The following is a 12,190-nucleotide window of genomic DNA, read 5'->3' on the forward strand; positions in this document are numbered from 1 at the left end:
ACTTTTTCTTCCACATTTTCCATCCTTTGTCTCTTTATACCTTTTGGGGGGAGGGAATAAGTTTATTCTGGCCTATTTCTGACACAACAGTTCTCTTTCAGCTGTTTAGCCTATTAACAAATGTGACATTTTGATTCTTATATTTTTAAGTTTTAGAATTTCTATTTGATACCTTCCCCCCCCCAGAGAACCAGCTTTTGAGTTTTATTGATTTTTCCCTATTATTTTTCTGTTTTCAATTTTATCAGTTTCTACTCTAATTCTTATTATTTATTTTCTTCTGCTTGCTTTAGGCTTAAACTGCTATTCTTTCTTTAGTTTCCTAAAGTGTAAACTAGTTTATTGATTTTAGATCGTTTTTTATTTTCTAATATACACATTCATCACTTTAAATTTCTTTGTAAACACAGCTTTCACTGCATCCTACAAATTGTGATAAGTTGTATTTCCATTTTTGCTTAGTTCAAAGTATTTAAAAATTTCTATTGAAACTTCTTTTACTCGTGGGCTATTTAGAAGGGTGTTTCCCCAGATATTTGTGTACTTTCCAGCTATCTTTCTGTTATTGATTTCTGGTTTAATTACACTGTAGTCTGAGAACATACTTTGTATGATTTCTATTCTTTTAAATTTGTAAATATGTGTCTTTTGGTGGTCTATCTTAGTAAAAGTTTCATGTGAGCTTTAGAAGAATGTGTATTCTGCTCTTGTGGGACGGTGTATTCTAAGAGTAAGTGAGATCAATAGTCTGGTAGTTTTGGTTAGCTCATCTATAGCCTTACTGATCCATCTGCTTCATCTATCAATTACTGACAGAGAGGTGCTGAGATCTCCAATCATAAAAAATGAATTTTTTAATTTCTCCTTTATGTCTTATCAGCTTTTGCCTCATGTATTTTGAGGTATTTGATTCTTTAAAAAAATCTTATATATTACTTTCTGTGGTTTCTAGTTCCCTGTCAAAAATTACAATTTGGGGGCAGGCCCATGGCTCACCTAGGAGAGCGTGGTGCTAACAACACCAAGTCAAGGGTTAAGATCCCCTTACCGGTCACCTTTAAAAAAAAAAAAAATTACAACTTGGTTTTTATATGATTGAACATAGTAAGCACAGTCGTTTTGCACTGGAACCACTGGAATCACTGTGGGTCTGTTTCTGTTATCTATAGTGCAGAGCATAGTGTTTAAAAATTATTAGTAGAAATAATTTAAGGTCTTAGGGAATTCAATAACTTTTGCAGGTGCCTTAAAGTTCTAGCAATCCGATATAACCTTAATCCCATTTCAAGGCCATGCTGCAGTCTCAACAAGGGTTGATTTACTTCCATTTTATCCTGTTTTTGGAGTTTCCTTATTGGTTCCAGGCCAAAACAGAGAGCAGCTTACTAAAATTCTTCCTTTCACATGCCCTGGACTCTGACATCTACTTCTCTAGCTTTCTTAGGCTGTCTGAATCAGCCTTTCATCTGCTTCTTAGGAATGGAGAATTTCCCCAGTCCAATGCAACCCTGAACATTGGCTTTACCATCTCTGGATTCTGTTCCTGTCCTGGATCTTGACCTCGGTCAGTTACTCTTCCCTTTCTTGCTAGCTCCTTGATGCTTTAAAAAAGATTTTAGATAATTTTTAATCCACCTTTTAAAGATATATCAGACACCACTTACGGCTCTTGCATTCTCTTGGTCTACATTTTAACTCCAGTCATTGCTGCAGCCACCAGCTGCATGCAGGCATAATATGACCTCACCTACCTCACCTGCACTACAAAGCTCTTGTTTTGGTTTGGGTCTTCTCTGCTACCACAGCATTAGATACCCATGGGAATCTGCTCAGTCATTCTTATGCATGAAAAACCTGGAAGTATGAGGAAATTAACATCCCATAGTACAACTCTTGACCCAATTGGGGATGGGAACTAGAGGATGAATACTTTCCTTTTCATTAGAAGGACAATTTTGAGGTGCATCTTATGCATGATGCCTAGGAGGGTCAGTCCCCAGAAGAAGAACTGATCTCCAGTTGCTCACAACTTATTAATGCACCCTTGAATTAGCTTTCAAAGCCCTCCTATTTCACTCTTCTCATTCTCTCACTCTTCATTTTGCAATCTTTTTTTTTTCTTTTGCTTTTTAGCAGCTGGCAGGTGCAAAGATTGAGCCTCAGACTTTGGTGTTATAAGCATCACACTTTAGCCAACTGAACTAACTGGCCAGACCTTGATTTAGCAATCTCTTCCCAAACTAAATGACCCCCATGGAAGCCCTTATTTCAGGCTTTGCTTTGGGGAGGAATTAGACTAAGACAAGTTGTCTTCAGCAGGGTCTTGAGGAGTATGAGTTACTTAGTACACCATTACCAGAAGCAGAAATTGAGAAAAAATATTAAATGTAGGAGATATTGCAGCATACTTATGTGTTGATGAAAATAATCAGGCATCCAGGGAAAAAGTAATAAAGTAGGAGAAAGACAGGAGAAAATTGCTGTTTCAATGCCCTTGAATAAGCTTCCAGCTTTAACCCTTAAGAGTAAATCCATTTTCCTTCCTCAACCAGTCTTCCCGATGTCCCTATTTTTGTGAGCGGCATATAATTCCCCCTGGCAGAACGTCTCTAAATTCAGGTATGGCTGCTCTCTCAACAAAACCCAGTCATCTGTATTAGTTTGCTAGGGCTGTAACAAAGTAGGGTAACAAAGTACTACAGAATGAGTGGCGTAAACAACAGGAATTTGTGGTCTCACAGTTCTGGAGGCTAGAAATCTGAAATCAAGATGTTGGCAGGGTGGGTTCTTTCTGAGAACTGTTAGGGAGAACCTGTTCCAGGCCTCTCTCTTTGCTGTGTAGAAGGCCTTCATCTCCCTCTGTCTCTTCACATTGTCTTCCCTTTGTGCCCATCTCTTCAAATTTCCCCTTTATAAGAACACCAGTCCCATTGGATTAGGGTCCACACTAATGACCTCGTCTTAACTAATTACATCTGCAACAACCTTATTTTCAAATAAAGTTACATTCTGAGGTACCGGAGATTAGGACTTCAGCACATGAGTTTTAGGGCAATAGAATTCAACCCTTAGCAGTTGTCAAAGTCTATTAACTTATCTTTCAAAATATCTCTCATATATGTCCTCTTTCATTCAAGTTCAGGTCCTTGTGTGGCATACTCCCACCATCGCAAGTCTTTCTAAAATGTCCCCAGTCTCCTCCCTCTCCCTAACCCATCCTTATACAGAAATGTGAGGCTATTCTTCCTCAGCACAGCCTTCATTGTGTCATTCCCATGCTCAAAGACCTTCAGTGCCTCCTCATTGTCTATCAAAAATAAGATCCAAATCATATAACCTGGTCCTCTGCAATAAGGACTAAACCTACCTTCTTTTTAAAGACTCCCATCTTTTTTACACATTCACTCAGTCCCAGAATTATCAGATTATTTCACTTCTCCTATAAGTTTTATTTTTCCAACCTCTACAAATTTGCTCTGGGTTTATCTACATCCTTGAATTCAACAAGTAGAGGGGAGATGGCAAGCACAGTGCTGTGACTAAGAATCTATGTTACCAAGAACTAGTCACTTAATTTCTCTGGGTTGCTTAAATGGATGAGATATGGTTTGGCCAAGTCCCAATTCCTTAGAGAAACCCAATCTTGATACCTGTCCATTTGCTTACACCTGTGAGTATACAGTTGAGTGTGAAAGTGCTTTGAGAAGTATTAAGTTCTGAAAGTAGGACATTCTGGTGTTTGGGCTAAGCATGGGTGGACAGACTGCACACTCCATTTTAAGATTTTAAGCTATCAGGAGCAAACCATCAAGAGCCATCAAAATGTTAAATTTGTGTACACTTTGATCTCAGCACTTCTCTGTTGGTCCTTGGGGACAGGATGTGTGGGACAGTCCTGGCAAGGGCTATAATGCTGGAGGTGGAGACCATCATAAAACAGCAGGGTTTGGGCCTGTCTGGGATGGAAGGTGAAAGGAATGACCAGAGGCGAATATGGAGTCCACCTCCCCACAACATGAAAGGATGGACGACTAGACCACACAACATGACTGAGTACAGTTGGGGAACGCCTCCATTCCAGCCATAGTCCCCCCCCCCTCACTTTCCCCACTTCAGGATTGGCCAATGGAAGGAAAACAAGACAGAAACCAGCCTTCCACCAGCACCAAGAGCTGTGCTCACCTCATCGCCAACCCCTGTTCTGGTCCTAGCTCTTTCCCTTTGGAAGCTCTAGCCAAGTTAAAACCCTACCCATCCTGCCTCAAGACAAGCTCACAGTGTTCACATGAAAGTCCTCTTTAATGACTCAGATTTGGGTCATCCAAGAACTGCCCCTCTGGAGGGCAATGGGGAGGGCATTGGAGTAGGGAGGCCTCACATGAGGTCTCAATCAGCAACAAGGTTGCGGCCCACAGTGGGGAATGGCCCAAAGAAGCCCTAAAATGTGAAGAAATAAGGGATTTGATGTCAGGATATGGGGAGGTGGCCCCTCCCTCACCTGCTGTCCTTCCCAAAGTGCTTCAATAATAGCCTGATTTGAGTAAGTCTGCAACGTGGCCACTCAGCCCACTGATCGAGAGCCTGACCCTTTGGTTCCCACATATAGTTCCTTCTCCCTCCATGGTGTTCCCTTAAGTTTGTGGCTGGAGAGGAATGGCTGCTCCTTCTTTGCTTTTCCAGAAGCACCATGGCAACCAGTCCCCCACAGGTTGTTCTCTGTCACTTAGCTCTGATTATGTTGTGCCAACAACCAATCCAGGCTTAGGAAGCCCAGTTGACACATTATGGGAATTGGAACCTGTTTCCTTGGAGAGCATGGGGGCTAGAAACCCCTGAGGTGTAGGCTGCCTCTAGACGGAGGGTGCAGCCAGCTGGGGGTGCTCAACTCCACTGCCATCACCCAAGTCTATGCCACCTCAGTCTCCCTGGGCCAGGATGATCCAGTCCTTACAGACCTCCCAGTTTCCACTCTTGCTCTTCTCACAGTCCATTTCCCAACATCACCAAGGTGGCCTTTGAAAATTGTATATCATATTGTGACATTCTCTTTTTAAAAAATTTCCCAGTTAACTTCACACTGCACTTAGTATAAAATCCAAACCTTTTACCGTGATCAGTGATCCCCTGGATGGTCAGTCCTGGGCCTACTTCTCCAACCTCATGTCCTGCCACTGATTTTCCTGTCTTTTTCTCTAGCATGACACGGTATTCCTGTCTCAGGCCACTTGTAGTTGTGATGCTCTCTGCCTGGGATGCCCTTCCTTTATATCTTCCTCTGGCTGCCACCTTCTTGTAATTTAGGCCTTAGTCCAAAAAAAGACTTTTTTCAATGTGGAGGAAATCTTATGTTTGAAACATATCAACCCCCACTGCAGTCCTAGAGAAGAAGGTCAGAAGCTGTGCAGGGGAAAGAGGTGGAAATCAGGAGACCTGGGTTTAGTCTTGGCTCTGCCATGAACTCTCTATGCAGCCTTGAGTAAGTCCTGTGACCAGGCTGGGCCCCAACTGCTCATCTATAAAGATAGAAGGCAGTACTGGATAGGTTGTTTCCAATATGGATTCTGAAGAGTTCAAGGATCCCAAGGAGATGCCCCAGAGCCTTGCCCAGGACACACAGTAGAGCAACGGGGAGGCTGAGTGTGAGGTCCTCCTGGCTGCATCTCCCATTTATCCAAGGGAGTTTTGCTGTTATTTGCTATATACAAGAGACTGTACGTGAAAGGAGGACCTTTTATCTAATTTTGAAAACTCTGCAGTTTTCAATACCTATTTTCAACTCAATGCATATGCATGATCTTATAGATAATTTTTTCCTCGCAGGTTCCCAGCATCTGTATCATGCCCCTCCCCCATATGGATACTCATAGGGAGTCTGTGAGATATATAGGAAAGTGGGGGTAACTTTGATTGAGAAAATACATCTTTTCTTCAGCTTGTCTGTTCTCACCTCAACACCCATTTCTTCCTTCATACCTGCCTCCCTCCCTTAAACAGGTCTCTGGTGATTCCAACCTCCCTAGAAAAAGAAAGCCCCTCACCTTGACAGGCTTGGCCACCTCTCGTTTCAAGGCCTTCAAAACCACTTTGGAAGTAAAGCACTGTTGCTTGTTCACCTTGGCCATTGGGCTCTGTGAGGAGTGAAGCCAGGAGTCAAGAAAGAGGAAGAAAGGGTGAGATGGGCCCAGAGGGAAAGTGATGAGATACAAGGTCAGAAATTCACAATTCTTGAAAAGACACCTAAATCTCACCTTGGGGAGTAAGAGTCGAAGTTTCTCCTCTTGCTTGCCCCTGGAAGAGACAGGATGACAAATAGGACCTAGGCTTGCTAACACAAACTTCCCCTCCTTTCACAGATATCACTAATGGATCATGGAATTTTTCCCTGCTGATCCCAGACAGGACCTCTAAATCATTCTCCTCATAGTGCTCCTGGCAGCAGTTTTAGTACCCATGCCTTCCCTCTTCCATTTGTCTGCCAGACAGCATGGACTGGACATAGGCCTCACGTACCTCACCCCAGTGGTTTTAGTGGGAAAAACTGCCTTCCCACCCTTCAGGCATGAATCTTGGGGGTGGAGTCTGCTGATGTGCTCCATCTTTTGGGTCATCACATCCTGGGTGACGTCATCCTTCCAGAACAGACCTGAAGGATGAAAAGATGGTGTCAGTTGACATTTGGGACACTCTGACTGACCCACTCATGGACAAGAGTGATCTCTCTTTCAAGTACATACAGGATCACATTTTGTGGAGAGAATTAAATGAGATGATGTATAAAAGTTGCTTAGCAAAGTGCCTGGCATGTCATATTCAATTAGAATTATGCTTACAGTCTCTTTGATAATTTATTTTCTGCTATTGTGAGGATTAAATGAGGGATGTAAAGACTGCTTAGAAAACTTTAAGGCAGTGATTCTCAAACTTCAGTGTATATCAGAATCTCTTGCAAGGCTTATTAAAGCACAGATAGCTGTTCCCCTAGAGTTTATGATTCAGTACGTCTGGAGTAAAAATCAAGAACTGCATTTCCAGCAGGTTCCCTTGTGATGCTGTTGCTGCTGGTCTGGGATGCACTTTGAGAACTACTGCTCTGAGTCACTATATACACATTAGGCATCGGTAGTAGTAATATGAACTGCACGCAGATTTCCTGCCTCTCTTCCACTCTCCCCTTTCAAAAAATTTGTTCTAAGGAAGGGTCAGCCATCTTTTTCAAATGGGCTGTCCATTCCCTTTCATTACTCCCCTTTGTTTATCATACAAGGGTATTTCGAAAAGTTCATGGAGAGATTCATATTATCTTTTAATTCTATTTTCCACGAACTCTTTGAAGTACCCTCATTCAATTTCCCCTGCTTCTTACTCAGAGGCTGAGGTGTGTGTGTGTGTGTGTGTGTGTGTGTGTGTGTGTGTGTGTGTGTGTGTGTGTTCTGGCTGAGAACTTAGAGTACTGGTTCTGGAAAAACTCAGATAGTGCCAGGGTTTGGGATTAGTCCCAACGTGTTGGATGCTGGCTTCTTTCAGGGGTTCCTTCTAGAAGCTTCTGCTGGGCTCTTCCAGGGAGTTTGAGTGCAAACAGCCCACCCATCAAGACTCCACTCCCACTCTTGTCTCACCCCCTTCTCCATGATGTGAGAGTGACAAGAGAGTTTCAAGTAGAGACACTTGGAGAAGATTAAGCCTGTCCTCAGGTCAAACAGCCACTCACTGCTTTCCCTACCCCCATATCTGACCAGGCCCCAACCTCTGTTCTCCAGCTTTTGCTTACCTTGGGGTACAATCTGCTGGAGTACAATTTGTAAGTGCTGGAAGACTGGGGTAGTAAATCCTTGGAGGGGCCAGAGCTGTCCTACTCCAACTTGGCTCTGACCATCTAAGGGCAAAATAGTGGTGTCAACAAAGAGCTTAGCCAGAAGCTTTCCAAATCCCATTTGAGAAGCAGCTTCCTTCCACTCTCATTTCTGGATCCCTCGGTCTCTGTGTCTGCTCCCCCACCCCCATCCAGGCCCCTTCTTCCCCTCTTCAAGTCCTTTCATTTTTTCTTTCCCCATCACTATCTGCCCTGTTCTTCAGCCCTTGGACCTTATTCACCCTTGATACCAACTTCCAGGCAAGAACCAAGCTTACAGGCAAAGAGCAGCCCGTGGAGGTTCAGATGAGCAGAGACTCAGAAAGCTACCCACATGAGATGAATAATCAGACAGATATGGGGAAGCAGGTGAGCTGCATCTTAGGAAAGACTTCGAAGCCTGGAAGAGGTTCAGAAGGGGGCCTGGAATCCTCAGAAGAAGAAAGTATTGGTATGTATAGGGCTTGAGAGTCTACATGCTTTTCCTTTTTGGGGGGTGGGGATGGGCAGCTGACCAGTATGGGGCCAGCGCCACACTCTACCGAGTGAACTAACCGGCCAGACCCCTTTAGATCCTTTTCCTGAAAGCCACCGTTTGCCCAGCTGTGCACAGGGGAAAGACAGGGGTGGGAGAACATAACCCCTAGGGCCACACACACCAACTTATCCCAGGTAGATGGGGTAGGGCTGGAAGAGAGTCTGTTTCTTTCTATAGTGGAATTACCATGAGTCATTCTGGGCAGGTCTTAAGAAAAGGGAATTCTCTTCCCCAATCAAATGGATCCTCATAACAATTTCCTGGCCTTAGGAAGTAGTGGAGCTTCCAGCACCCTACTAAGAGATAAAGAAAAGGGAAGGGGAGCTGGTTCTCTGACGCAGCGCTCCCGGGACTGGTAGGAAAGGGCTGTGAGCTGGACTCGCTTGGCCCGGACCCGCAGCGCGGCGGGCGCTGTCCGTGGTGCTGAGGTGGCCGGAGCCGGCGTGGCGGCGGCGCTGGGCGGTGGAGACAGAGGCATCTCCACAGGGCTCGGCGGCCCTTCCCCCCCACGCCCCCCACGCCCCCCACCTGCCTCTCATCCACCACCAAGCTTCCTCCCACAGTTCTTCGCGAATCCTCTGCATTGGCCTCTAAGCCCAAGAATCGGGCAGGAAGAGCGGGCGTCAGACCAGGAACGTGCGCGCTCCTCCCTACGCGCTCTGCGCAGGCGTTCCCGAGTCTGCGCAGTCCACCTCCGACGGCGCCGATGGAGTCGACGCGGGTCTACCCGGGCTGTGCACCGGGGAGGCGTGGAAAGGAGGATGGCCCTTGTCCCCTGCCGTCCAGCGTTAGCCCAGCCTAAACTGCCCGTCTTACTGGAAATTGGATAACAGCCTCCAGCCTCCGTGAGCTGATGACTAAGCCCGGGCTCATCTCTCGGTCCCGCCTTCTCCCTGGAGATAGGACTCCGATACCCGCGGACCAGCGCTCCCGATTCCCTGCCACCCCCTTAGGCCTGGTCATCTCTTCCCTGGCCCTTCGGCGCGCCTTGCTTCGCCTGTGGCCGCATAGGTCGGTTTTACTTCCCGCTGCCCATTAGTCTTCCCAACCACTTCTAGAATCCCCAATCTTCCCACAGCCCACTTCTCTTAGGCCCCATATACCCAGCTCCATCCCAATTCTATGCTTCTTTCTTTCTCTCTCTTCTCACGCCCCCAAACACATTCTTCTACTCCTGCGTTTTCTAACCGTGAAGCCCCCTAACCCATGACTCTCAGGAGCGTTCTGTGGCCCTGCCCGCACCCCCTAGGTTTCCTCCTGACCGTGGGCACTAACGTCGCTGCAGCCCCCTGGGCAGCTGTTCAGCAGCAGGAAGCAGACGAGAAGCTGGAGCCCCCGGGAGCCCCCAGGCCGCAGTGGACGCTGCATCTTCCCGGGATCAGCGCGTTCGCTCGGCTGCCCAAGTCGCAGTGAAGGTAGAGACAGAGGCCGGAGGGGCTGAGCTGGGCTGTCACTTCCCACCACGGGCTTGCGAGGCGGGATCTGCATGACCCTGTCTCGGCAGCTCGGCCAATCGCCAGCGGGCACTGCCCCTGCGCCTACCCAACTCCTTCCCCCACATCTCCTCCCCGCACCCCTTGCCTCTTGGAATCCCTGACCCCGCTCATTTTTGACGTAATCCGGATCTCAAGGACCACTGCCTCTACTGCCAGTCCCAAGGTTGGAGAAACCGGTTGCATGTAACATGTGGGTGCAAATTATGCCTACCTCGTAAGTCTGTTGTGAGAATTAAAATATGAACAGCAAAGGAACAGTAGGTACTCAATGACTTTGCTTTTCTTATCCTCAACGCTCATTTTACCCTCACTCATCTGAAACGTTTAGCAATCAAATGGATTCGACCTGCAAAATATATTGCACATCCGTCCACTTTTCTCCACATCTAATGCCATCGCTCTGGTCCAAAACACAGTACTCTTTTTTTTTTTTTTTAAAAAGAAGACCGGTAAGGGGATCTTAACCCTTGAGTTGGTGTTGTCAGCACCACACTCTCCAAGTGAGCTAATCGGCCATCTCTATATAGGGATCCGAACTCGTAGCCTTGGTGTTATCAGTGTTGTGAGGTGCTTGCTCAGAAAGGAACCAAGAAAAAAAATTAAGTTTATGCAAAGTTTTTATCAGCCGGCCAGCGACTGCTTCCCCAGGTACTCTGGTTAGAGAGCAGCACTGAGCCTTGGTCTGGTGGAGTTTTTAAAGGCAAAAACCACATCCTGTTGGCACACGGGTCGAGCAGGTGCAGAAAGCAAGCTAGGTCACAGAAGCCAAAATGAGCAGTTAAGGCAGTCAAGCATAAAAATTTCCACAGGATATAGTTCCTATTTTATGAAAAGGTCAGCGGTTTCTCATGCGATGGGCAGGGGGCTGGTCTGACAGTTAAAATGAAGGGCCTACCTAAGATGGGGTTGGTAATGCTCAGGGTTCTCTGTTACAATCAGCACACTCTCCCAAGTGAGCCATGGACCGCCCTCAAACCACAGTACTCTTTTAAATCGAGCTACTGAAATAACTAGAGAGCTAGCTAACTGATCTCTTGGTTTCATTTTTGTGTACATATAAGTTAATGTTTGAGCTTTCTACACAATAGACTGGCATTTCAGAATTTTTTCCATTAAGCTTTAAAAAATGTATTAAGAAAAACTTCAAATTTAAAATAAGAGAAGAATCTAACAAGCACTGATGCATACCACCTAGACTTAATTGTAAATGTTTTGTCTCAATTGCTTCTTTTTCTTACTGAAGTATTTAAAAATAATTTAAAGACATCACGACTTACTTCTAAATAATTCACTATGCATCTCTTAGAATTTGTGATAAGTTCTTACATAACCACAATACTATTATATTTGTGGTCAGCTGAACAACGGTCCCCCAAAGATGTCCATGTTCTAATCCCCAGAACTTGTGAATATGTTTCTTTATATGATACGAGGAACTTTGCAGATGTGATTAACCTCAGAGGGTGATTGACTTTATTTTATTTTATTTTTATTTTTTATTTTTGGTGGCTGGCTGGTACGGGGATCTGAACCCTTAACTGAGTGAGCTAACTGGGCACCCCAAGGGTGATTAACTTTACATAAGAAGATTATTCTGGATTACCCAGATGGGCCCAATGTAATGGAATGGTTTCTTATATGAGGTAAGCAGGAGGGTTAGAGTCAGTAGTGGGAGATGTGACATTGGAAGCAAGAGGTTGGAGTGAGGCAAGGATGGGGCCCCAAGCCAAGGAATGCAGACATCCTCTAGAAGCTGAAAGTAGCAAGGAAATGGATTCTCCCCTTAAGCCTCCAGAAGGAATACAGCCCTGCTGACACCTTGATTTTAGACCTCTTACTTCCAGAACTGTAAGGTAACGAATTTGTGTTGTTTTCAGCCACTAAATTTGAGGCCATTTGTTACAGCAACAATTGGAAACTAATACAACATCTAAAAATATTTACTATGATTTCTGATACAGTTTGGATATATTTGTCCCCCCCCCACAAAGCTCATGTTGAAATCTGATCCCAGTGTGCCAGTGTTGGGAGGTGTTTGGGTCGTGGGGGCTGATCCTTCAAGAATAGATTAGTACCCTGGAGAGTGAATTTCTTCATGTGTTTGTTCCTGCCAGAGCTGGTGGTTAAAAGGAGTTGGGCACTTCCTCTCCATCTCTCTCTTACTTCCTCTCATGAGGTGATCTCCTTGCACTCTCTGGCTGCCTGCTATGAGTGCCAGCAAACTGAGACCCCAGCAGATGCAGCTGTCCCAGAATCACAAGCCAAATAAACCTCTTTTCTTTACAAATTACCCAGTCTCAGACATTC

At 45.4% G+C, this 12,190-nt stretch overlaps 1 protein-coding gene across 1 annotated transcript; it reads right to left on the reverse strand.

Moving 5' to 3' along the window:
- Window positions 1-4,386: 4,386 nt before the first annotated feature.
- Window positions 4,387-9,755, reverse strand: RESP18 (regulated endocrine specific protein 18). The gene is made up of 6 exons (XM_063086590.1): window positions 9,650-9,755; window positions 7,769-7,873; window positions 6,511-6,643; window positions 6,249-6,288; window positions 6,039-6,128; window positions 4,387-4,437 (listed from the first exon to the last, which is right to left on the reverse strand). Exons 1-6 carry the CDS (start codon window positions 9,753-9,755, stop codon window positions 4,387-4,389), a joined length of 525 nt encoding a protein of 174 aa, XP_062942660.1.
- Window positions 9,756-12,190: the final 2,435 nt, after the last annotated feature.

Source organism: Cynocephalus volans, chromosome 1, assembly GCF_027409185.1.
Source record: "Cynocephalus volans isolate mCynVol1 chromosome 1, mCynVol1.pri, whole genome shotgun sequence".
Lineage (NCBI taxonomy): Eukaryota > Metazoa > Chordata > Mammalia > Dermoptera > Cynocephalidae > Cynocephalus > Cynocephalus volans.

Bases quoted from the DNA above. Each gene is read 5' to 3' on its own strand.
- RESP18 (XM_063086590.1), bottom strand. From the start codon at position 9,755: ATGCAGCGTCCACTGCGGCCTGGGGGCTCCCGGGGGCTCCAGCTTCTC. The intron at 6,289-6,510 runs GTACGTGAGGCC...TGTCTCTTCCAG, and splicing joins ACTAAAACCACTGGGGTGAG to GGGCAAGCAAGAGGAGAAAC. The intron at 4,438-6,038 runs GTGAGGGGCTTT...TTCACATTTTAG, and splicing joins AGGTGGCCAAGCCTGTCAAG to GGCTTCTTTGGGCCATTCCC.